We start from the raw sequence: 27,481 nt of genomic DNA on the forward strand, positions 1-27,481 counted from the left end.
ACCTCAAGCCACTCATACAGTGAGAAGCTATAGATTGCTCAAACGAGGGGGATCTAGAACACATAATGGGCTAGTTGTGTACTGGAGTTGTAACATGGTGGACTTGAAAAGTAATAATTTTCATTTTTACTTTTTGTGCTGTGGCAACGATGGTTGTGTAGAGAGGAGCTGCCAACATGTGAATGTGTAATTTCTTGCTTAAGTTGCCTTGAGGACTTCACAACAGCAGAGCCTTGGCAGGCTTTCTCCACAACCCACCAACAGTCTGTGCTGATGGTGATGCCTCAGTTCTGTTATGAAATGATGAATGTCTTAGGAGTTATGCATGTGGGTAAGGTGGGATAAGGTATTTTGAACAACAGCAGAGCAGGATGGACAGCACATAACATCCCAATCATAATATCTAAGTTGTAGATGCGAGTCTTAAATACGCTTCCTATTAGTATTTTTTGGTACATCAGTCTGTTAATAGAGAGAAAATAAGACAGACTTTTTTTTTCCTTAATTTTTATTACTACACGTGCCAGTTTCAGAGATGTTTCAGAGTGATGGCGTAATTGAGTATCTGAAGGAATATTGTTTAATAAACTAGAAATCTGGGATTAAACAAAAAAAAAACAAATCTGGCTTGAGTTCAGAATTGGAAAACCACATGACGTCCATATAGCTCTGTTTAGTTATGTGTAGAATGTTTCGGGTATTGAAGTCTCAAAAAGCTATGTTCAAAACGTGTTTGCTTTGCAACAGAAAAATAAAATAGCATCTTAGTGATCATTTGAAAGTGTTCAGATGAAGACAAGTGGCATGAAATTTATTTCAAATTTAATCTCTGGCATTAAATTAGCATAAAATAGTATGGTTCCCATATTACAAATGCAAAAAAATTAAATTATGTTCAAAGATATACTAATTGATTGCCTGGTTCATTTTTATACTGCATCATTGATCTTTCTTGGAACATTTGAATGTTTTAAATATTTCTTTCATCCATAACATTGATCAGAGCATGTAACATTTATTTTTCAAACCATCTCTATTTCAGCATTGTATTCCTGATTTTTCCATAAATTAACGTAAAAGCTAGTCTAATATATTCTTTCTCCCGGGGTTTAGATGAGGAACCTTTCTTAATTCTGGCTGATCATCATGAAATAAGAAAAATTAGCACTGATGGATCCAACTACACTTTGTTGAAACAGGTATAATCATAGTACTATGCTCTAAGTTTAACTCCATACTTTTATTCGTATTTAACGTATGCGACTGACAGGGAGGGATATCATCCTCCAATTGGCACTGTATGCAACACAGAACAACTGCAATACTTTTACAGTTTGGAATAAATAAATAAATAAATAAATTGACTATCTTATTTGAGTTGGCAACGATTAAGGCTCAGGCAGTTGTTTTGTCAGTCATTCTGATTGTATCGAAAATTGTTATTTGTGGTCCTCTTCCACTGCAATGTATTTTGAACAATTTTTATATTTTCTTTTCCAAGTATATTCACACATATATGGCCGTGTATTGTTTGGGCTAATTACTGTCAGAATCCAAATCTGCTTTTTGATTTAGATTAACACAATTCCAATATTTGCAGTATTACAATGCATGAACACGTATCCTTGGCTAAACCTGTTTTTTGTGTGTGTAATTGTTCTAAATTATTATGCAAAAAAACCCTGCTATTTGAAAATATCTACCAAAATAGTTACCCAGTTGCCTAGTAAGTACAGAGCTATCAATTTAGCAGTTTCTGCTCTGCTTGTATGCTTCACCTAAGTGTAGTTACTTACCACAGATTCAAGTTCAAAAGTATGTTTTAAGGAAAGCATCTATTTTCTTCAATATTAATATTACAATTGAAGCAGACTTGAAAATCAGTTGTGCCAGTCAATAGCATTAGGCTCTTTATGACTTCTTGTGTCAGTAAGCAGTGCATCTTAATGTCACGAGAGGTGTTGAGGTTTTCAGAACAGTAATTGCACAATTAATCACCTTGCATTAATCATTTGAATTTATTTAAGCATAGCAAGCATTTTGTCTGTTTGTTCTTCTGAAATCTTTCTGATGGCTTCTCATTTGCATCTCACTGACTCTCCTCTTTTGCTGGTATATCTATTGCTAGCAGCTTGTGAGAAGAGGGGAGCAACAGTCAATTTCCTTTGTTTGGTGCTGGCAGATTGGCTCAGCACTTCATCAGTCTTGAATTTAATGAACTCCTTCTCCACTGCATTAGAAGCAACATAGCTCCAGCCATTGAAGAGAATCTCTGGTTTCCGTATCGTATCAATTTACTAGTCTAATGTATACTTCAGCTTTTGAAACCTTTGATCTCATATGTAAGCCATTTTTGAAAAATACATATATTTGAAAGCTGAAGAGGGAGCTATACCAGTATAACAGGTGAGCTGCCTTCCTCATGAGGACGTCTTTTTGTCCCTGTGTTGGTATGATGAATCAGCTCTAACCCTTAGGTATCTGCCAGATGAAGGCAAATACCAGAGCTCCTCTGGCAAAGGAGCAAAACCACCCTTCTCTGTGCATTTGATCTCTGCTTTGTCATTCTAACAATGGCTCATATAAACTCAGAGTAGAGGAGCTGAAAGGAGGAGTTTGTTCAGTCTTCTCTGAGTTGTTATGCATCAGCCTTTTACTCTCATTTTTTTTCATCCAAATGTACATGAACAGGTCAACTGTTTGGATTATATTTCACATATACTCTTTGCCTTCCATTTCCTTCACTTGTAGTCATCAAAATCCATAGGCAAAGTAGACAGACTCTGTTATTAGTAATTTACATACTATTTACCTCTTTCGTTTTTGCATTGGGGCACTGAGGGGATTACAAATTTTGGACTAGAATATGGTGTGCTACACATAACAGATGACAGCTGATGTCATCTAAAAATTTCACCATTTCTTCTAAAATCAGTCTTAACAAAAAAAAAAAAAAGAAAAGAAAAAAAAAAAAAAAAAAAGACAAAGAATAATGGAAGGAGGACTTTAAAGAGCTATCCAGAGCAGGAAGAGAAGATGTGGTCAGGACAGGGAACTCTGCAAATAGACAGAAACAATTCTACTTGCAGTTGATTTTATGAAAAGTATTGGAGCTAAGCTGACCCAAAAGAAAGTATTTGCAGCCATAGACTTGAAGGCAGACAAATTCATCTATCAGCTTGTTACTTCAGAAATGCACACAGTATTTTAAAAGATACAAAACTTATTTTTCAGAAGCTATTGACTTTGATTTCTAGAATGTTATAGGTTTTTGATAGACTTTTGTATTCACTCATTTGTGGTCTTTTTTGTTAAGAACTTGGAGTGAGGCTTTATCTGTAGGTGCGTGTGCTTCATTAGTAGGAAAAGAGAGATCCATTGTTTTGCAGCACGATTACAACTGACAGAAGTGCAGCCAGTTTTATGTACTAAAACTCTGCATGCATAGACACGTGATTATTTGAAAATGAACAGTCCTTCAACACTGGTTTGTTTCAGGCTTTATTTACTGATCTTTTATGTTGCCTGATCACTTTTTTTACCTCTGTGTTTTGCTCAAAAGATTTAACTTATTACACCGTGGTTTGCAGATAAGCTACATATCACTTTCTAGGCAATTAAATATTGTTCTTTGTTGTTAGCTAGTCTGGAGCATTCCCTCTACAGCTATGAATTTCATTAACGAGGGAGGTTGCCTATATGCCTGAGAATAGAAGGTCATTGGGGTGATAACAGAACTGATGAAATGATTTTCTGGTTAAAAAAGTGCAAGCTTTTTACTGTTGCTGTTTCATCATTGATAACAACATCTTTGTATAATATTAACTGTGATTACACTACAAGTCAGCATGCTAAGCAGATTATAAGGCAAGGCTTTTTTATTCTCAGATAAGGAAATGAGGGTCATCATTTGAAAGTAATACCTGTTTCTTACCTGCTATTTGGGATGAAAAGCCACCAAGCTACTCTTTCCAGCCTATAGGATTACCTCAACTACGATCACCACTCTTTGATGTATTGGCTTGGTAACTGGAGTCACAAGAGACATCCAAATGCCTGCCAAATCTCTAACTTTTATACTTTTTTTTTATAAACTACAAATATACGTATATGTGTGTTTTATAGTCTAGCATCTGAGAACTTTAAACCTTCTTATCCTGGAATTAAAATTCACACTTTTTGTCAATACAGTTCCTAATTCCCAATTCATTTTTATTAATAATAAGAAGTAACTACTAAAGATGGTAAATGTTATGCTATTTCTGATTTTAGTGTCACAAAATGAATATCCTCTCATTTTCCAAAGAGCTGACATTTCTGTATAGAAGAATATTTTACATCCATTCCTTAGTGAAATAGTATTCTAGTGCTTAGATTAGATGGAAATGGTTGTGAGGTGTTTTTTTTTTCCCATAGTTTGCCCAAGTAATGCCAAAAGTAGTAATGAAAAAAAAAAAAGTATTTACTGAAAAATTCATTTTATTTTTAGAAATTGAAAATGTCATATCTTCATTTAGTTTCAAGGCACCTGATTTTTCTGAGATGCAATAGTTATTTGTCACCACGTTTTTTTCTGTTATAAGTTTTATCTTATTCTGATTGTTTAGAAGTAATGTACATTAAGGAGAGGTACTCAAAAATAGCAGTAAAATACAGCATTTTGATGACTATTATATGCAGCATAATTTGCATTCTGAATGTTATCAAATATTCTATATTCATACTTGCTTGAATAAGTGGACTTGATTTTATTTTGTTTATCCCTGTTTTTAGGGACTGAACAATGTGATTGCAATAGACTTTGACTATAGAGAAGAGTTCATCTACTGGATTGATTCCAGCAGACCAAATGGAAGTAGGATAAACAGAATGTGTTTGAATGGAAGTGACATCAAGGTAACTGCTGATTCATAATTGTCAATATTAGAATTACATTTTTCAGTATGTAGGGAAATTCATGGTGATGACCTACATTGTGAAATAAGGTATGAGTATACCTTTAATCTAGCAAGTTCTAGTAAAATTGAATTTCATTTGGAACTTGTCTGACGTAGGCGTAGGAACTAAGAGGACTGCATTTATCAGCTAAGTTCTGTATGACTTGACAGTTGACTCAATTTTTACTTCAGTGGGGCTTACAGCAAGCCAAAGAAATAAAGATGTGTAAATAGGTAGGCTTGTTAAATGTACTGATCTATTATTTCTTTGTGTACAGTTTTTCTTGATTTTCAGTTTAGGTTTCTCACTGAAGAGGAAGTGAGGCAATGAAAATAACTCAGTCTTTATGAATGATCCTGAAAAAAACAAAAAAAAAAAAAACAAAAAAAAAAAAACAAAAAAAAAAACCTGTGCCTCCCTAATTTGCTTCTATCTTGGAATAAGTTCACAAATCCACTATTAAGCATATATATATACTTTTTTTTTTTTTTAACTTGTGTTATGCATTAAGGAATTCTTCACTTCCCCTCTTATATCTGACCTTTTTCTTAAACAAGGGACAAATGAGTGGTAACATACCCTGTGAGTTTTGTTCACACTGGTACAGTATACAGAGAGGAAATATTGATAATCAGTGCATTTAATTTTCATGAGAAAGTTTGTGTTTTCTATTTGAGAAATTTGGCCTGGATTTAACCTCAGTAGATTTTTGTAATTTTTGCTTTTCTAGGTAGTCCACAATACAGCTGTTCCGAATGCATTGGCTGTCGATTGGATTGGAAAGAATCTGTATTGGTCTGATACTGAAAAGAGAATTATTGAAGTATCTAAAGTGAATGGCTTATACCCTACTGTCCTTGTGAGCAAAAGAGTGAAGTTTCCTAGAGATCTCTCCTTAGATCCACAAGCTGGGTATGAAGCAACTGTTTAGCAGTGATTCAAGGTTTTGTCATGTGTTGTTGTTTTGGTTTGCTTTTTTTTTTTTGCCTTTTTATTTTTTTATTATTTAAAAAAAAATTACAATATTTGTGGTAAGTTTGATTGTGTCAACGTCTGTGTAGGATATAAGATTCACAAAGCCCAATCTCAGCAGTCCATCAAGTTATCAAGCCTAAGGAATTTAAATACACTTGTTATTAGTTCATAGTGAGTTGCTTACAAGCTCATCTAACATGAGGACTGTTGTTCAAATCCTGCATGTTTGTTACAGGTAGTTTTGGAATAATCTCCAAAGCTATGTAAAAAATGGAAAGATCATGGAATAATTACCAACATATTCTTGAAGTAAACTAAATTATGTACCGTTACTTTTCCTTCTCCAAACCAAGCAAATGTTGTATTTTGTTGGGTTTTTTTCTTTTTTTAGATACTTGTACTGGATTGATTGCTGTGAGTATCCTCACATTGGTCGTGTTGGTATGGATGGCTCCAGTCAAACTGTTGTCATAGAAACACAAATATCTAGACCTATGGCACTTACAATAGACTATGTCAATCATAGACTGTATTGGGCTGATGAAAATCACATTGAATTTTCTGACATGGACGGATCTCATAGACATAAAGGTTGGTCAGACTGCAACTGTTTCTTGTTAGTTTGGTAATTCTCAAATTGTTGCTTTGTTACTTAGACTGCACCACTGTAAAATGTTTGGGTTTTTTTGCATTTTTTTTTATATATTTCCCTTCTTACCAGCATGTTAAAAGCTGTTTTTCATATTAATTTCTTATTGCAAGTAGAAATAATTTTTAAACATGCATTCCACCTTTCAAATATGTTCAAAGAAAAAAAGTCAAATGAATCAGAAACTCTAAGAACAGACTCGTCAAAATTGACTGCTCTGCTGATTTTGTACTCAAGTATACTTGTTACATGTGTTCTTGACCAAGTTATAAACTTGACTGTTGAAAGTGGAAGGGAGATTTCCTGATTCCATGTATTACATTGTGGCTAAAAGCAGGGTTTTTTTTTTCCAGCCTGGGAAAACCTGGAAAGTTTGCTCAGCACAAGTCACTGAGCAGACTAGCATTAGAAGTGTAATTTGGGGCCTTCTTGGTAGATGGATAGAATAATAACTTCTGTAATACTTTTATGATGAGCTAATTTTTATTCTTGTGTTCAACTTCTTATCTAACGGGTAATTAAAAAGATAGTATCTTTTACCTATAAAGTTTTTTAACAGATGTGTTATGCTGTGATGAGTGCTTCTCATATTCAACGTGCTATAATTATGGTATAGTCTTGCACATTAATTCAAATGAATGGAATACTTAGTATTATTTTTGAGTGTTTTTTTTCTGCTCAGATGAAACTATTATTTGAGCTCCCTTTCGCAAGCATTACCCAAACTTTGGAACTGCTGTTATCCTGGTAAAACTCTTCTATTTGGGGGCTTTTCTCTTTTAGTCAGTGCTTCCAGGTTTTCTCTGAGCCAGACTTCATGAAATGGCTACATTATTTCCAGACTGGAAATTTGCTCTGAGATGAAAAATAGAAAAAAAGATTGTCTAGTTCTTGTGCTCAAGAAGAGCAAGTTACAAGTGGGGAAAGAAAAAATTTGACAGATTTTTGAAATGCTGGATTGCAGAGAGTACAGCAATAACTATGAGAGCTGTAAACATTCCTGTTGGTCTTGATAGGAATCAAGGATTGTTTGATGGTGCTAACCTGATTAGCCAAGCAATACTTGTCCAAACATCCTCTGTCTTCAGGCTAATGGTCTATTTTTTTTCTGACAGAGTAAACAAGGCTCCATAATCTTGAAGTTATTTCACGTGCTGCTGTCCTGCTATGTAATTGTTATATGATTGCCCTCTTGTACTTTATGTATCTTTCAAGAGAAAGAAGTAATGGCCACACCTAACAGGCAGGCATCACATCTTTATCAGTTTTCTCTTTCAGCCTGTGCTTCAGAACTTTTCTTTCTCAGCAAATGTCCAATTGATTTCAGGAAATAATACAAAATTCCAGCTATACTGTCTTTGATGTTCCTGTGACTTTCCCTCGCCCAAATGAATGCAATCAACATCACTTTTATATTCACAGAGTTAGCCTCTTCCCCAGAAGGTACATGAACTCAAATTTGTGACAAATACAGCTGGTGATCAGCTTCACTTCTAGCAACACCATCACCAGTTTTAGATAGTTGAATGCATTTATGAATTCTTAAGGGAGAATGTCTGACTCCCTGAGTATTACAGTGAAAGTGTTAGAAGTCAAGTCTTTCTGGACTGTCCATAGGATGTTAAGCCTATCAAACTATCAAATCAAAATCAAGTTGTAGAAAATTGTATTGTGAATTTAACGTAGGATGGGATTCTTGGCCTCTGAAATGGATCAGCAATATCTGTAGGCACTCCAAAGAGTGATTTGGGAGTTCTGTAGATCTACACCATATAATGATCAATTTATGTTTAATCAGAATCTTTTTTTCCCCTTTTCCACATAAATGTTTCATGTCTTAGTGCTTCTAGACAGAACTAGAAACAATTCTAGAAGATAAAAGTTGACTATCGCAATTTAATTGTCTTAATAAGGGAAACTTGACAAAGTTCAGAGACTGGCTTTTAAAGGAAGTAAAACATAGTGATCTCTTCTAGCTTTTTAATACAATAAACTGTAATTGCTGTCAATAAGCACTTAAATAAGAAAAATGGGTTTCATGGCTTGCGATGACTGTGTCCCTTGAAGACGTATTGTTCACATGGACTTTATGGTCTGTTTTTCTTCTGTCATTCTAAAGCACTTTTTATTGTGAAGGTGAACTAATGGATGCTTGAGCTTTTTCTATTGTCCATACTTTCAAATGCAGAGGAAGGATCAGGGCACAAGTATGATGAGCACAAATACATGCTCACAGAGCTGATAAAAGTCTAAATGGGTAGTGTGAGCAATGCAGTCTGAAGTGCCAGTTATTGTAAGCTAAGTTGTTGGGGTTTCTTTTCCTACCATTTTCTATGCCTTTTGAGGATACAGCTATTTTAGTGTGAGGTTTTTTTGTTTGTTTTCTTGTTCTGAGAATACATTGTTTTGATCTTCAATTGCTCATTACAGAATGTGTGAGAAAAAAGTCACGGTGACTCCACAAGATCCACAAAATAAATCTCTTGGTGGAATGGGTGAATCTTAAATCTTAACATATTGTGAAGAGATTTTTGCAGCTTTAAGTGCTTTGTGCTAGAACCGTCTTAAGGACAAACAGGACAATATTAAGCAATCTTTTGATACAGTGTGTGTTAAACTAAACACTGCTTTTTCATGCAGCTGCTATTTACTTGCATTTTGGAAATTTAGGATGTGATTTATAACATTTTTTGCATTTATTTTTGCAAGAAAAGAGAATATCTGCTGCTTTTCTTTTGTAAAATTCCTCAGCATTTCAATAGAGAAGTGAGCTTTTATAATTGTAAAGAGAGTCCTAGTAAGAACTTGGACAACATGATAACTAGGCCAGAAATCTTACACTGCTTGGGAGCTCTTCTTGGCACTAGGGGCAGGAATGACCTTGCTTATCTATTTGAAGTTTAATGCGTGATTATGTAAACAGTCTTTAGAGCTTAGTCACAAATGTTATGCACAGTAAATGATTAAGCAAGCATTGAAGCACTAATCTGGCTAAGCACTAAGCTGTTTTACTTCTGTAAGCTTAAAGAAAAAAAGAAAAGCATTCAAGAATTTGACTGATTTAACAGCTGCTTTTGGTTCCGTTTGCCCAAAGGAGATGGAAACTTTGTCATTGCCTAGCTATTTGATTGCCTCATGCAGGTTTTCCTATCCTTCCAAGGTCTGAATATACAGACATGCTTACTATTTTTCAGTTTCACTATTAGAAGACAAAATTTCAGTATAATGAAACCACAGAGATTGGGTTTGATAGTCCGGCTGAGGAAGTACAGAAACTCCTCTAAGCTAAGATTAGAATTTGTCAGTGTCCACTTGATCCATGTTTTATATTCTGAAAGCAAAAGTTTACCACTTCATTGCTTTATCATGGAGGGGCATAAAAATTAAGACTGAAGACTTGTTGAACTTTTAAACAAAGTGAAAACTTGCAAGTGAATGTGTTAACTGCAATGTAGTTACCAGAGAGAAGTTTTTCTCTACTATATTAATTTGAAAAGTTCTTCAGAATTGGCTTCTACCTGAGCATTCACACCTGTTCTAAAGTATTACTTGAAAGTAAAGATTAAAATGCATTTGGAGATTATACGCTCCTTTATTCCTTTTAGCATCTGTAATTTCAACAATTGCACTCCTCCTAGGTGAAAAGAGAATACTTGTATCTGATTCTAAACTATGCCATCTGAGTTTTATAGCAGAGTGAATCCTGTTATTCATGGATTGTCCTCGTGCAAAAGTAGTGAAACAGATGAGATAACTAAATTCCTTCCAGATTTAAACAGCAGTTTTCATAGATGGAAAATTAGAAAAATCTGAAAACTTTTAACCTGAGATGACAGATAAATGATAGTTCTAATATAGCAACTGATTTTTTTTCCAGTTTTTTTGGCATCTATTCTACTCATCAAAGCTGCATCTGATATTAGCACAAACTCATAATTGTTTGACATCTGCTATTTGATTACATATTTGGTATTCATAATTGTTCAGATAAAATTCTCCATGCTTCTTCCTAAATCTGATTATTTTATTATACTGTATTTTTTTTACTTAAAGGTCACTATTGAGGAAAAGTGACAAATTCCCCTATATTAAATTCACACAGTTCCATTACTCTTTAAGTATCCCCATTCTCCTGTTTATGCAGACCAGTTTATGATGATTGTCAATAGTTTGGTTTCTGTAACTTCCAGCTGTTGTTGTCTTGATTTGCCCAAATTTCATTAAATTATAAACCTCTGAAAATATTTTTTTCTATATATGCATTCAAGAATTAATGGGCATTTACTGATAATGTCTGTGTTTCTTTATGGCTATATTGAATTTTGTAGTTAAAAATCCCAGGTAGCATTATTTTCATCTCTGAAATCATACATACATTTCTATGCTTATATAAAAATACTTCAAAAATATGAAGGATATGTAGTTCAAACAAGCCAAAAAGAGGCGTTATCATGATCTGTACAACTTAGAGCATATCATCTTATATCCCTGGGACAAAAATTAATGTACAGTGTGAGAGGAAGATCTGCATTTTAAGTCTGTGTATGAAGTGTAGTTCTAATGGATGTGCATTAAAATGTGCAGATGTTTAAATTCTGCATTAATGTGCTGGTCAAGTAGTGACCCCTATGTTGGTCTGATGTAATTTTAGTGTTTTACAGAATATATTACTAATGGATTTGCAAGTAGACATCTTGAGTAAATGTTTTCAAACAGGTGACGCAGGGAAATAATTACAACTCTAACCTGGCTTTATTCTTAATTTGCAGAAAGTCGATCATTTTTACAGTGCTTGCTAAAGAAAAGTGAGCAATTAGTCTTGCTCTCCTATTTAAAAGTGCAATTCAAACCATAATGTATGCTGTGAGGGTAGTAATTAGCATTGTAACATGTAACAGATGTATGTCATTTATGAAGAGCTAGACCAGCAGGTAAATTATCTAGAAGTGAAAGACTGGGAAAAAAAAAAAGGGTGTTTCTTCTACTATATATGTTTATGATAAATCATTAATTATTACCTGAGATTTTAGAAAGCTTAGAATACTGACATCCCCACAAGCACAGAACAAGCACAAGGGACTATCTTGGTTGCGCCATGAACTTAAAACAAATTCTGTCACAATTTTGTTGGTTTTTTTTTTGTCAATCACAGTTGATGTGAAATATCACTTTTATAACCTAATTCTTGCACATCAACAGTGCTGATATTCCATTGTTTACATTATATCAAATGCTAAAGGAATTTTTGGATTCTGATGTGTGCATAATCCATTTAAGCTAAAATTAATTGTACACCCAAATATCTGAATTTGTCTTATGACAATCTAGAAAGGCAAGTAAGCATTTTCTCATGTATGTGTACTCAAGATATGGCATTTATTTGTAATGAGTGAATAGCCAAAGAGAAGATGACTGCTACAGATATTTTTCATTAGAAGGGAGTACTACAGAAGACCAGATGAAGATAATTTTCTCACGTAAATCTTCATGTGCATTAAGGCTTTTACATGCCCATTTATTTTGGGTTTATTCTTAACTGTGATCAAAGTAAGAGAATATAGACATATTGAAAAGCACATTTTTGAAAATATAGAAAAATGGAATGGTATCTTTGGCATCTTCAATTTGATGTCAGAAGCAAGGGTCATAATTTATACAAACAGTTGCGTCTTCAGACTTAAGTAAGATAGAGGCTTCATAGATAGGGCAGTTCCTTGCAGCTTCTTCTGTCAGCACAGTTTGTATTTCAAATTAGAAGATGTCCTTTATGATCAGTGGGGAATACAACCCTGTGACTCAGGGGCTACAAGAAAATTTTCCATAGTAAATACTTACAATCTACCTAACATTTAAAAAATGCTGAGTTTATTGTATCTAAGTCTCAGTACATAAAGGCAGCATGGTAGATTGTGCCCAGATTTACTCATAATCACATAATAAATATCATAGCATGATGAATGAGCTGGAAGAATTAATTTCAGTGAAGTAACCGCCTGAGTGGCTACACAGTAGTCCAGTTCTTCTTACTAGATAGTGATTGAAAGAAAAAGCCATTTCTTCCACATAGCATGCATACACACAGGTTTTGATGAACTCATCCTTCAGAGTTATAATTTCCTTCATCCAAATGACATTAATGTGTAAATTCTGCACTTCCTTAATTAATTACAGTAATCTAGCCATAAGCATAGGATATGATAATTAGTATTCCCAATTAATAATTATGCTGAGGCATTTTAAACATCATTCATTTTTTAATTTAAAACTAGTGAAATGTCCCTTTGCTGAAACAGCATTAAGCTTAACTCAGCATTATAAAGATGTATGTGAAGTTTGAAGAATCTCTCTAGAAGCTTCAAGGAAAATCTTAAGTGAAAAAATCTTATGTTAAATGAAGTAACACAAAGAGTAACAATGACCAACATTTGACTTCTTAGTCTCTGTGCCTAGATGTGGAATAACGTGTTTATTCCACTGTTTTTGTTGCTGGATGCACCATACTGTGCAGCTCTGTATTGCTGTCTAATCTGCAGATAATTCTCCCCACCAAAGGAATTGTTCAGTTCACTCCAGAGCAGAGTAGAGATAAAATTAACATGCAAGCAGCTGATGTAATTAGGTGATAAGCATATAGATTTTTTTTTCAGTGGACAGGAGAACTCTGCTCCAGGCATTGGGTGTTTTCCAGAGTCTGGGATGTTTTGCTTGTATCATATTTTGATCAGTCCTCTTCATTAGAAAATATCAGACTTAGGAAAATAATGGAGACGCCCTTACTTACATGTTTTATTCTTCCTTTCTTGTATTTGCTTGGCTCGTTACTTTGATGACAAATCTAAGAATAATAATACTTCAAGAACTCTTTATTTCATTGCTAAGAAAAACTTAGCAAGAATTGACATTGAGAATGATTCACTTCTGTTTTCAGAAGTTTTCACAACGTTTCTGCATATAAGGAATGCTTTTCTTGAGGGTACCGAAATATTTAGGAATCCATGCCAATGTTGCACATGACATAAATGCCAGAAATGACTTTTCTTTTGTATGATTGCACTTTCACTCGTTTTTCAGAAATGTTGTGAAACTCCTTTAAAAAAAAAGGAAAAAAAAAAAAGAAAAAAAAATCCCTGTTCTTGTTGGATGGTTACTGCATGTGCAATCATACAAGGGAAAATAATCTATGGTCTAAGAAGCAAGGTTTGCATACCTTACACTAGAGTTCACTATGTGAGCAAGAGAGAATTTTTTAAAATTCTTATTCCATCTACAAAATATTGGTCATCAATTGTCAGTGAACTATGAAATGCTTCAGCAGGAATTTTGGATTTGCCATGCCAACAAGTTCCAAGCATTTTCATCTAAGAAATCTGTTAAAATAACAGATGCACCTTCTCTAATTTGTCTTATCAGTAACTGGAGTAAATCAGTGTTAAAAGACCATAATTTACAAATTGAACATTGTGGTCACGTGTTCTCCTGTGGCATTTAGGACTACAATTGTATGCAGTTTAAAAAAAAAAAATAGAATTCAGTTTAGGTTTGCCAAGAACAAATATTCCAAGTATACAGTACAAAGAAGGACATCACTAAGCTTTTTCTCCCTTTTTTCTTTTCTTCCTTTCTGAAATGATGTTGACTTATTAGTTTGTGATATTGTAATTCTATGATAAAAGTGTATTAGCACTTTATGTATTTTTTTATTGTATACTTGTTCTGCTAGGAATAAGCAATAAGCCCTCTTAATACTGTTATGCTTAATGCAATGCTGTTTAACTTGTCAGCATATTTTCCCAAAATGAAATGTTAGTAATTGTCATAAATATTATAGAATGCAATGCATCTGTATATATATACATTGTTTTGTTTTTTTCTAATAACTTTTCATCTTCTGTAAGGGATGGGTTAAGGTATACTTAAGTTTTGTCCTACTTTGAAACTTGACATCTGATTGGCTTAGAATCTGGAGGTGATTTTTGTTAACTGAAATTCTTTCATTTCCTCAACACTGATTGGGCTGACTGATTCCAAGCAAACAGAGCACACGTATCCCCATTCATCTTTCTCATAATTGGTAATAGAGAACGTTTTAATCTTGACACATTGTTATGACATCTATTCTCCAGACGTTGTGTAGCAGTTGTATCTGTCAACCCATGCAGTATGGAATATTTTAGTTGGCAGTCTTCCAAATGTGAACATTAATCTTAGCATTTCTTCTTACAGTCCCTAATCAAGATATTCCAGGGGTGATTGCACTAACATTGTTTGAAGACTACATCTATTGGACAGATGGGAAAACCAAATCACTCAACCGTGCCCACAAAACCTCTGGATTAGACAGACTGTTGCTAATTAACTCCTGGCATACCATAACTGATATACAGGTGTATCATTCTTACAGGCAACCTGATGGTAATTATTCCATATCTTCTGTTCTGCACATTGATGCATTTCACATAGAAGCCAATTGCTAAATTAACTGAAGATTATTTATCAACAGTTTATTTTTTTTCTGCATTATTTTGAGTTTTAGATGTCTTTGAGTGGACATTTTAAAATATAAATCTGTGATTAATGTTGTAAGTATATCTGTTATTAAATAAATGCTATGACTTCTTCAGTGATGAGATATCCTATGAGTTTTATAGATACTGATTGGGATTACAGAATTGTAAAGTTGTGTTAGAGTCCGAGTCACCAGTTATAAAGATCACAAAAGTGTGTCATGAAGACATTTAGCATTATTATTAGGAAGAGTGTTAATAATACAGAAGAATACTGTTGTTTAGAAGCCTGAGATTGAGAAAATGTCTGAGAGTGTAGGTTGTACGGTTCACCCGATCTAATGTCTGTCTACTGGAATTCTAGGTGAATGCAGTCTGGCACTTGACCCAGATGAGCTGATTTTTTTTCTCATTATTACATATCTTTTTTTAAGTTCTTTTTTCTTCTTCTCATTGTTTCATTACTGAATGTGCATCCTTTGTGATAATTGCTGCACACAAAAGAAAAAAATAGCTTAAAGGCAAAAAGAAAGGGATTTTGTAGTAACATTTTCCATTTTAAAACTAATGTGTGTAATATATTTTTTTTCTGTGAAGCAGATACTCCGAAGTAAACAGAAATAATACGCTCTGATATTCTTTTCCTATTCTATCCACAGTGTCTAAACATATGTGCACAGTAAACAATGGTGGTTGCAGTCATTTATGTCTTTTAGCCCCTGGCAAGATGCATACATGTGCCTGTCCCACTAACTTCTACCTTGCTGCAGATAACAAGACATGCTTATCAAACTGCACTGCCAGTCAGGTAAGTGCATATGTATATTCATTTTACTGTGTTCTCACCTGCTTTTAAATAATAAATGCTGGTGAAATATGGAAGCTCTTGTCAAAGAGGCTGAAGTCTAGGTAAGTGTTGGAGGTATTGAAGGTGTTTCATCTTCGTGATTATTTTTTCTTTTTCTTTTTTTTTTTTTTCACCCGGGTTGGAAGGGACCCCAAGGATCATGTAGTTCCAACCCCCCTGCCTAGCAGGGCCACCAAACATACACATTTAGATCAGGTTGCCCAGGACCCCGTCCAACCTGGCCTTGAACACGTCCAAGGACGGGGCATCCACAACCTCCCTGGGCAGCCCGTTCCAGGGCCTAACCACTCTCCTTGTAAAGAACTTCCCCCTAACATCCAACCTAAATCTTCCCTCCTTCAACTTGGATCCATTCCCCTAGTCCTGCTATTGTCAGCCCTTTTGAAGAGTTTACTCCCCTCCTGGGTGTAGGTTCCCTTCAGGTATTGATAGGCTGCAATGAGGTCACCCCGCAGCCTTCTCTTCTCCAGGCTGAACAAGCTCAACTCCCTCAGCCTGTCCTCATAGGGGAGGTGCTCCAGCCCCCTGATCATCTTAGTCGCCCTCCTCTGGACCCTTTCCAAAATCTCTATGTCTTTCTTAAATCTCTATGTCTTTCTTAAATCTCTATGTCTTTCTTATTTGTTGAAAATAAAATTGCAATTGCCTTTTTTTCTTCTAGAGAGTGTAGAGCTTGTTCTCTTCTAAATGTGTTTCTTCCAGTCATTAGAAAAGATAAAGCTAATAAATTTATCAAAATTGCTTTGTAAAGCATTTATATGAAATACTTAAAATAGATTACAGAATGATTTGAAAGTATACATGAATGAGCATTCATTACACAAATAGGAAAAAAAAAAAGAGGAGCTCAATAGATTAGGTAGATAATCAAATAATGGAATAATGGTTACAGTAGAAACAATCCAGTAGCTGAAACAGAAAAGGTAGGATGTGCAATTACTTAACAATTGTATCAATTAAAACACTGAGTTATGTGTGCAAGGTGATTTCCTGCAACTTCAGGCGCATATTTTGTAGAACAGATAAACAGGTGCTTAAATGATGGTTCTAAGACTTCGTAGGATCAAATTATGGATTGCATGAAATGGAATGGATAGTTTTTATCAGTGGAGCTCAAGTGAATGTACTAAAGTCGTTAGAACTATAGTGACTTCTATCAGCTGAAGTCACAGTGCACTGCATCTCCAAAAAAAAAAAAAAGTTGAATAGGTGTTATAAAATAAAAATACTTGACAATTAGTGGAACAACGCCACAATCACTTAATTTCTCATAGTTTGTTGTTTTTGGTTTTCTTCTTTTTGAAAAAAAAAAAGGTATTATGGAAATCTTTCTTCCTTCTTTCTCTCCTTTTTACAGTTCCGTTGCAAAACTGACAAATGTATTCCATTCTGGTGGAAATGTGACACTGTTGATGACTGTGGAGATGGCTCTGATGAGCCTGAGGAGTGCCGTAAGTGTATTCTAAATCTGGTACCCAGTTTTGTCAGTAGAGTCAAAAACCGGTGTACTGCTTTATAGAAGTTAGATGATTTTCTCTGAAAGCTTTTGTTTGCAGTACGTGTTTGATTTCCTTGGTAGCTGTCAGATTTACAGAGGTCAATATCTTGACTGTCATCCTGTAAATATTTACATTAACTAACGTTTACTAAGCTTTTGAGAGCTTTTCTCTGGAGAAAAGATACAAGTTTTTCATGTTTTAAACCTTTTTTCATCCCTTTTCAATTTTTGTTGAAGATTTTATATTTTAGTTTTCTGTCTGTTTTTAAGAAAAAAATTCTGCCACATTTGATCTTTTTTTTGTGACAGAATTGTGATATTATAAATCTCACTGGCTTTTATTTTATTACAGTTATATAAGCTTAGCTGCACATTATCATGAGTGCAATTTCCAGAATAACAAGAGTAACGTTCTCCATGCGATTCCTTCTAAGAATCTTTTTTATTTTTCCCAATAAGTCTTTTATGCATATATTTTCATTTTGTACTTCTATAAATATTTCCAAAGGATAATTTGAGGAGCTAAATCCCACCAGTCCAGTATGAATAATTTTATGTAATGATAATTTGCAATGTATCCTTGACACACTATCCTGAAAGTGGTGCAGATACACCATTTTTCTCAGTAGTCTCCCATAGTCCAAATAGCAGACTCCCATAGTACTTCTCCACTGAACTGTAGACAACTGGAAGTCGATTATGATTATGTTTTCAGTTTCCCAAAGGATGACTGATGTGAGGCAAGTAGCTGACTGCAAGTTTACTTAGTAGTTGGAAAAATACCTGTCTAGTATACTGGGTTCCCAAAGAGAAATGTTGGTGATGGTGCTGTTTTCTGTCTCAGTCGTTAACTGCTTTAATGCTATTAATCTACATAAATCAAAATACCATTATATTCTTAAACACACAGAGAACTCTGCTATTCCTTACAGTCTTCCAGACAGGTAAATATTTACGAAAGATATAGCTATAGGACTGCATAATTGTCCACTCACACTAACAGCAGTGGCTATGAGTACGAGCAGTGGTAGACACATCAAGAGTGAGATGCTGAATTTCTTAAATGCATATTTAAACTGAAATGTTTATATCCTAAACTGCGAGCTTATGTTCAGCTAACAGCAAACATCCATCAGTAGAGGACTGTACAGTAAGTAAAATACAACTATATTTAAATGAATGTAAAATCTCAGACTGAAATTAATTTTGAAGTACCATGCATGCATCTTCCTTACTATCATCTGCTTAGATTGAGGCAATATAGTTCAATACAAGTGTTCAGAAATACTTCTGTTAGATCCAAAGGGAAGGAACAATACTACTGACACTTTGCCATTCCTTTGTCATTATTAATAAGCAGTTTTCTTTTCTTCCAGCTGAATTCAGATGTCAGCCAGGACGTTTTCAGTGTGGAACTGGACTTTGTGCCCTTCCAGCCTTCATCTGTGATGGAGAGAATGATTGTGGGGACAATTCTGATGAACTGAACTGTGGTAGGTGTTTATTTGTAGTATAGATGTGCTACACTGTTGTAAATGCTGTGATTTGCATTCTGCAAAGAAAGTGATTTTGTATTTTACTTTGACTTTTTTAATCTTTCAATCTTCAACTTTTTAATCTTTTTAAGTCGATATTTTTATTCTTTTAACTTCCAGACACACATGTGTGTCTGTCAGGTCAGTTCAAGTGCACAAAGAGTCAGAAATGCATTCCGATAAACCTGAGATGCAATGGACAGGATGATTGTGGTGATGAAGAAGATGAAAGAGATTGTCGTAAGTAATGTTTAGAGAATTTTGTTCTGATTTATGTAGCTGATTTTAAACAACAAGATGAAAAAAAAGTATGTAAAATAATGTAAATGTCCTCCGTGTAAAATAATTTCAGGAGCATGCAAAGCTGCAAATTCACTGGATTGTTTGATATACAATGTTTTATATACAGGAGGACAGAATAAAATGCCATTTATTAACTTCATTTTTTAAAGTTATTACAAAAAAAGGAGTGTGTAAACAAATTAATTTCAAGCATTTAATTGTGTTTCTGTCTTAGGCTGAAACATCAATTTTACTCTTAACCACCTTACGAATGACTTATCATCTTGAGGCTTTTATCTTCCATGTCTTGTGGCAGCATATTTCAAAAAAAAAACAAAACAAAACACAAACACGTCTCTGCTTATTTTATTAAAAATGATGTGGACCTATAGTTTCTTCTCTGTATTTTTTTATTGATATTGTTTTCAGCATTTTTAATTCCCCCTTCTGCAGGAACTTCATTAATTTACCTAAGCAGCTTGATTGCCATTTACACAGATATTATACGTCTTACTTTGCGGTAAATCCAGTTTTGCTCCGTATTTCACAGAGGTGATTAAAGAAAATATTTTCAATTAGACTTGAAATGTATTAAATAGTTTGTATTTTAGATCATTCTAAAGATTCATTAAGATGATGATGCTGCGCCTTGAAATATCTTTCATTCTGTTTATTATTCAGATTTACAGCTGTTCTAACTTCAGTCCTATTTTCTGAATTAGCTGTCTCAGAAGTTGCATTTATACAAAGAAAACTCCTCCAAGAGAAGAGGTGCTAAGAATACAAAGACTTTGTTAATTATCATGTTTGATGTCCATCTTCTAAATAGCAGAGCTCAAGCTTCTGACAGACAGTATTATACCCTTATTTGCCTGTTACATTTCTTTAAAAATCAGATCATTAGGGTCAGGTAAACACCTGCAGAAGATAGGCAAAATTGCTTTTTCCAGTATAAAAATGACAGATAGTATATAGAAGGTTCCCTTACAACTGCAAGTTCTACTAGACAGAAATAAAAATGAAATCAGAGCAACAGAGCCTACAGCACAGTGTTGTTCATGGGATGTGGGAGGTATATGAACAAGATCAACAATGACAGAGTTGAAAACTTGGGGTGTTTTCAACTAGAGTGAGATAGGATCATCTGCTGTGATATGAAGTAGGAGTGTTCTGAAGCTGTCAACCCAACTGCCAAGGCACAGCGTAGGATGGAAGGTGGAAGGGTTCATTACACACATTTTTCACTTCTGTTTGTCTTAACACCTTACTAATCCATTCCTAAGGGCTGGAACTTGATGATCCTTGTGGTCTCTTTCAACCCAAGCCATTCTAGGCATTATGAGCTTCTCTCTTAAGAAAGATAAAATTCTACCTTATATTCTAACAAAATCTACTTTTGTAGGATTTTAAAATCATGCGTAAAACTATTTTACCTTCATTTTGTTGCTATGAACAATATAAACCAAATGTTTTTTTTTTATAGAAATTACTAAAATAATGCCAGAGATGCCTGATTTTTGAAGGGTTTTTTTTACCCTTTACTTTTCTTACAAAGCAAATGTTTTGAACATGATTAGAATTGTCTAGGTTTAATTTGAACCTTCTTCCTTAAAGCGGAAAACAGTTGTTCTCCAGACCATTTCCAGTGTCAAACAACAAAGCACTGCATTTCTAAACTGTGGGTATGTGATGAAGACCCAGACTGTGCTGATGGATCGGATGAAGCTAACTGTGGTGAGTATCACTCTGGTTTAGAATATATCACTTTTTTTTTGAATATGTGACTGTAGCTTCATGTTGTTAGAAAAAGTAGTAAAGGGAAATTATGATTTCACTTAACAAGTCTTCTTTCAATCTACTGTGGTAGCTGATATGATAGTTTTATCTGGCTCTTAGTGTTCTTGTTGGATGGTAATATGTAAGTAGACAGTTATTATAACTTTAATATAGACATTAAAATAGACTTAAATACAATTATGTTATTGACTGGAATTATGAATGAGTTTCTTATCTTTCTATTTTTCTGAAAAATTATCAAGTTTTCACCAATTTATTCCACATTTTATTGCTATTGTGATTAATAAATAGTGAAAATTTTCATAATTTCCTTTAGTCTACTATAATTTCAGTAGAGGCGCATAAACTTTTTGTTCCAGACTAAGAAAGAGACACAATATAATAAAGACATTTCATAATAAATGAACTGCCTTTGTGAAAATCCAACTCTGTTTTTATTTCAAATTTACTAGTTGATTTTTATGCCTTCTGTTTTTATGTTGGAGAAAATAGGAACACAGAGTATGGGTAAATTGTTATACGCCACTCATAGCTATGCACTATTAACTAAGCATATTAAAAGAACAGGATGACTTTAATCTCATTTTAAATTTTCCCTTAATTTTAGCATTTGAGATATGTTTAAATAACCTCTTTATATTGGTAGTTTGAATGCGATTTGTTCTTCTGCATTTTTTTTTTTAATAATTAAAGATGGTTATTTTTATGAACAAATTTCAGGAGAATTAAATTTTGAATTTACAAGTAGACTGTAATAAGGAGCTTCATGTGCTGGTGCTAATAGTAATGTATCATTTATAGTTCATTTTTAAAATGCCTACATTGCAAAACTTTGCATAAAGGGTAATTTCTTTTTTGCTTGTGTGCTGTGTAGGCATATATATTTTTCTTAGTAAATATTTGCTATCATGTGTTATGGGGAATACAATATTGAGTGAACTTGTTGGAATTTTACTATATGTATTTAGTCTTCTGTGGTTCGTTTCCAACTGAGGCAATTAAAGTAGTTAAATAAGTGTTAATGAAGGTATGGTGTTTTTCAAAGAATATTGGATAGACCTAATGCATGCGTTTTGTCCAGACAATTAAAAGAAGGCATTAAATTATGTGTCAACGGTTTACGGGCTGGTTCGGCCCGGTTCCGTGACAAGCGGGGCGGAGGGATCCGCAGAGCCACGCCTCCGGAAAAAAGGAAACAGGAGACCCCAAAATAATTAAAAACAGCAGCACCGATCTTAGGAGAAACAAACTAATTTACTAAGTATATTATCGGAATGCAAGATAACACACTATAATACAATATAATCAGAATTGAAGCTAATAAATCAAATATAATGAGAGAGAGAGAATGTCCGAAAGGTGGATAGGCCTCACCACAATGCTGAGGTGAGATGCGCAGTCCAGTTGAGCAGCAAGGAGATGGGAGCAGCGCCCACGACGAAGGGCAGGCGAGAAAGAGCGATCAGGCGACCTTGCCAGGAGTTAAACCTCCTCTCCCTGACCGCAAGGTCCCCTGGGGAATGTAGTTCTTCTCTTCAGGGCAGGTACCCAGGACTTGAGCATTGACAGTTAAAGTCCCAGTGCCCCACATGATGTTATGATGTGGAATACCGAAAGCCAAAAATCACAAAACCATGACAATTATGGCAGTCTTTACTCAGAGCTTTGATACTTTACATCAAAAAAGGCCCTTTTGTGGGTTAGAATATGAAAAAAGCTGTGTGCAGTCTGAGAAAGTTATAATCTGCTTTAAAGGTTATATGTATTTTAGATATTTACCAGAATAATTCGTCAACTACTGTTTTTTTCCTTTTTCCTTTCATTTAATATTAATTTTATTTTTATCCAAAAATAGCTTAATCTCTGTCAATTAAAATTTAAGATAGAAACATGAAAATTAAGTAACCATAATTTTTGTATTCTATTTCTATATGAACTTCCACATTTCCGTGGAGTCTTATTGTAAGAAGAGTGGAAAGCAGTTTAGTGTTTGAAGACAGCTGTGACAAAATGTGGGTGTACCTTTCAAGATTCCACAATACAAAAAATAAGCTCTTTATTTATTTTGTGTTGAATATACATTTCCAAAAGATCAGAGATTTGTTATGAAACTTTCTCAAATTTTCGTCTTTGTTATGTCGTAGTTCTACTGTCTTCCTATTTTCCTGAGCTCTCATTAATCTGGAGAATGAGGTGGAAGACAAGCAAATCTGGTCTGTTAGGCATGTCAATTGTAAGCTACTGTGAGAGATCAGAATCAACCTCAAGGTAAAACAAAGCTTTCAGAATCCTCAAGTGACAAAAAAAGATCCTTAGAAATACAGAAAAAGTATTTTGTAGATGGAAAGAATTATAGTTCTTTTTATTTATTAAAAATGGAGTAAGAAGAAAGATAAATATTCAAGGGACAATCGTACACTTAGAATACACAGATTTTTTTTGCTTGCTTGTTTGTTTTTTAAGCCAAACTTTCTCCATCAGTGTACATAAATGCAAAGAGGCAATACAAAATAGATTTAGTATGCTTTATGAAGAATAAGGAAATCTTGTATATTGTCTTCAACCTAGCAAGTAGTTGAAAAGAAGGTTCTCTGTTTTCTGTCCTTTTTTAATTAGATCTTGATACTCATTGTAGAAGGATGAATAGGATATGATCTGTGACTAGCCTTTAGGACTCATTTTGTGGGCAGTTATGTTAATTTCAGACTAGAGTTCACTAGAAATGTTTTAATGCACAGGATAAGCATAGGAAGTGAAACCACCTTTGCAAAGCAACAAAAGCAAGCACAGTAAGTTTTTATTTTAATGTTATTTTTATGCCTTCTATTGTTAAATGCTCTTTAAGTGCTTGCCAGTGCAATTATTTGAAATGTCATAATTGATATCCTGCTCCCCAGGGAAATTTTCACAGCCCTTAGCCTGCTGGAGTACAGGAAGTGTTTGGACAGAACGCTCAAGCAGATGGTCTGATTTTTGGGTGGTCCTGTGTGGATCCAGAGGTTGGACTCAGTGACCCTTGTGGGTCACTTCCAATTTGGAATATTCTAAAACACAAATTCTCTGAAATATCTTTGATTATCTCTGGGTTATTTCTGTCATCTTGAGAAACATCGTAAGTTAAACTATTTGCGGAGGAAACTGATAATAATTGTGATGTTGGCAGAGAATTAGGAACAAAAGCAAAAGGCAGTATTTAATTACCAGATTTGTGAGTGTACAGATCCACACCAGTATTTGTTTCAATCTACTTAGTATTCAAAAGCCATACCTAAAACAAAACACAGAATCAGCTATTTGGGCCATAGCATCAAATGTCATACCTCTAATTTCTTTTTCAGAGGTGGAGAAAGCAGGTTGACTTCAGCTAGTATTTCAGTCCCTCATTCTGTCAGATATTAGAACTTACTAAGATATCAGGATAAGGAAGCCTGAACTGTGATGTTTTGAAATAGCCAAACGGACATGGAAACTTAGGAAACTGAAATATCATCATAGCAGAAAAGTAATTTTAAATTACTTTTGAAACTTTATATAAAGTTTTGTTTTTGTTTTTAATAAAGTGCCAATGATTTTAATTTCCTTCATTTTCTTACTAGACCTTATTAGGCTAAAATAATTGTTCAGGAAAGAAACAAAGAAAGATGAAAAGAAAACACAGGCAGTCGGAGTAGTTCAGAATGTTAATGCGTTTCTGAAAGGCTTTGCTTATGATACTGTTGTGTAAACCAAAATATTCTCTGAGAATTTACCACATGATAAAAATTAACCTCAGTTTAGCATTGTATACTTGTCGCCTTTGTTTCGGCGACCCTGATTGAAGTCTCCTTGTGAAAGTGTTCCGACAGCCCCGGTCAGTTTCGCACGCTTTTCATGACACCAATACGGTGAGCGGCAAAATGGCGTTAATTGCAAGGAGCACACCCTTCTTAAAACTTTCCCCATGCCTTAGGGCTACTACCTGACCAATGGACATGTGGCATGTCTTGTTTCTTCCTTATTTGGTCTATCCTGTTCTTCTCTCTTATCTTCAAGTCATTTGTTGCCATGGTTTCCCAGGGGCCAAGGGGCCCCTGTCGACCTTGGCGACTGCCCCAGCCCATTCAGTTAACTACATATACTTGATGCTTTTTCCTCCATGTAAGCAAACTTTCAGTCTGAGACACCACTAAGTGAAAGTATAAAGCCAAATGCAAAATTTTCTGTTAGGCACCCTTAGTCTTAAATTGTTACATGTAAGCATAGATGTTTAGAAATATGCATTCTGTATATTTGTCAAAAATATTCTTGTAGGTTTCTGTGATCTGTTCTTTCGCAGGGAAATCGTCCTGCAAAATTCAAGGAGAAGTCAGTGCAGCTTTTGAGATTTAATGCAGTAATGTTAACCTATCCAAGCTAATGTGTGCATCCTTCTGAATTTCCCTTATTTCGTTAAATTACATTTTTTACAGCATCTTTTTTATCATCATATTTATGATGTATCCGTTATGGCATGGCTGAAAAAGTATTGTCTTAAAGAATGTGGCATGAGAAACAAAATAATTAATGAAAATAACTTTTCACGTATTTAGGTTTTTTCTTCTCAAATGTGTCCTGCAATGCTGTCATGTCACTCTTCAGTAGCAGACTTTCTTTTCTATTTCACAATGATGTAAATGATGTTCGTTCCAATTGCAGACAAAAAAACTTGTGGGCCTCATGAATTCCAGTGCAAAAACAACAACTGTATTCCAGATCATTGGAGATGTGATAGCCAAAACGATTGTGGTGATAATTCTGATGAAGAAAACTGTAGTAAGTAACTTTTACCTAAACACATATTTCAATGAGTAGTCAGTTTAGCAACATGTAAGAGGATTTTCTTCTGATGAACTGTATATGTGTGGTTTGTTTCTGTATGAGAAAGATGAAAAAATGTCTCATCTATGACTTTTCAATAATGTGAACTTGCAATGAATAGTGCCCAAATAAATTTACCTTTGTCCTAGAATTAACTCTCATACCTCAAGCTTATTATCCAGATAAAAATCCTGAAAAATATCCAATCAGAAAAGCTGCTTTTTAAGAATAGTTTTTGATTGAGATTGCAACCTCAATGCCTAATAAGTCTCTGTAATACTACTTGCAGTGTGTTAATTTAGATTGGTTCTGAGGAAGAAATGACAAACTCATAATGGTTCCCTTCATCTCATAATCATCCTCTTTATAAAATATTTCCACAGGAAAATTCCATCAGTATTTTTGAAGTGTCTTCCGTTCAGCTGGCAAACAATTTCAAATCTTCTTTTCTTTTGTTCTTTGAAATCTAAGAAATTTAATGTCTTTTATAATCTTTAATGCAAGGTACTGACTGTATATCCTTAGGGTGTATTTGACATCTTTGAGATAATAACTTGAATGCTCAGTGAATTCTTGCACTGTCTGCCCCTTTCTCTTATTCAACACATGGTGTCCATAGGTACTGAAGTCTGAAGGCAAGCTCGTTAGCTTTAAAGTTTAAATAGATTTGTATGCCTTTTGATCACAGTCTGTTAAAAAATGCTGTGAGTTACTGAAAGCATAAGTATCATAGTTTTCATATGCAACCGCTTCGTCTAAAGGGAAAAATGTCATCTGACTTGGTAATTGCTATCAACCATGTGCTGTTAAACGTGGGCAGGAGGGTGTTGATGACACATAAAAGCTTTCTTAGCTTCATGGGAGATTTTACTTAGGAAATACGTATTAGTGCTGGTGAGATTTTTTTTTTCCTGTTATACAGTAAGAACTTATTTTTACAGTCATGTAAAAATCAAAGGAAAATACATGGTTTCGCAATAGCAGTGTTTGTCTATGTGACTAGTTGAAAATGTTGTAAAAGAAACACCTCTCCTAAACATTACCACTGTCTGCAATATAAGTATTACGCGTCTTTCTTTGAAATACACCATCTGTGAAGTGGGATTAATTCTTTCTTAAATATTAGGTTGTCATGGAATAAAATTATAAAAACAAGTGTTCAAATAATGAAGGAGCAATCAATTTGCTGTCTTTGTGTTCACTTCAGTAATGAACTTATATATTTTAGTCTTGACTATTCTCTAAACTTTCAGATCAAGAAATCTGTAGCTAACTGTAGTGCATAGGATAAGTGATTTGAGAGTACCCAGGTGCAGCCTGTGCAACAAACTAAAATTACTTCAATTCTGAGAATAAACCTCACAATATATAAGCATTAAACAGATCTCTGCAGAGTGATGAATTGTACTTCATGTTTACTGTTTGGTATTTGGTTTTTTTTGCTTGTCAAATACATGCTTTACTTCCTAACTTTTGAGATCCTTTATTCTACTGTCTAAATTAAATACAGTATGCTGGCACAGTTGAAAATTCACTATCTCAGAAGCACTGGCATAATACATAACATCATTGAGTTGTTCAAACTAGAAGTAAAAAATT

General features: G+C 34.3%; 1 protein-coding gene across 1 annotated transcript in view; it reads left to right on the top strand.

Annotated features, from left to right (window-relative positions):
• The window catches only part of LRP1B (LDL receptor related protein 1B), a 590,048-nt gene that overhangs the window by 496,246 nt on the left and 66,321 nt on the right, over positions 1-27,481 (top strand). Inside the window, exons 58-68 of the mRNA XM_042877971.1 lie at positions 1,114-1,199; positions 4,774-4,896; positions 5,669-5,850; positions 6,305-6,504; positions 14,786-14,974; positions 15,726-15,874; positions 17,292-17,385; positions 18,809-18,925; positions 19,088-19,207; positions 20,864-20,983; positions 25,721-25,837. Coding sequence (XP_042733905.1) covers positions 1,114-1,199; positions 4,774-4,896; positions 5,669-5,850; positions 6,305-6,504; positions 14,786-14,974; positions 15,726-15,874; positions 17,292-17,385; positions 18,809-18,925; positions 19,088-19,207; positions 20,864-20,983; positions 25,721-25,837 — 1,497 coding nt within the window. The remainder of the gene's footprint in view (positions 1-1,113; positions 1,200-4,773; positions 4,897-5,668; positions 5,851-6,304; positions 6,505-14,785; positions 14,975-15,725; positions 15,875-17,291; positions 17,386-18,808; positions 18,926-19,087; positions 19,208-20,863; positions 20,984-25,720; positions 25,838-27,481) is intronic.

The sequence above is a fragment of the Lagopus leucura genome, unplaced genomic scaffold (genome assembly GCF_019238085.1).
Source record: "Lagopus leucura isolate 7727_CA_CO unplaced genomic scaffold, USGS_WTPT01 Super-Scaffold_100019, whole genome shotgun sequence".
NCBI classification, from domain to species: Eukaryota; Metazoa; Chordata; class Aves; order Galliformes; family Phasianidae; genus Lagopus; species Lagopus leucura.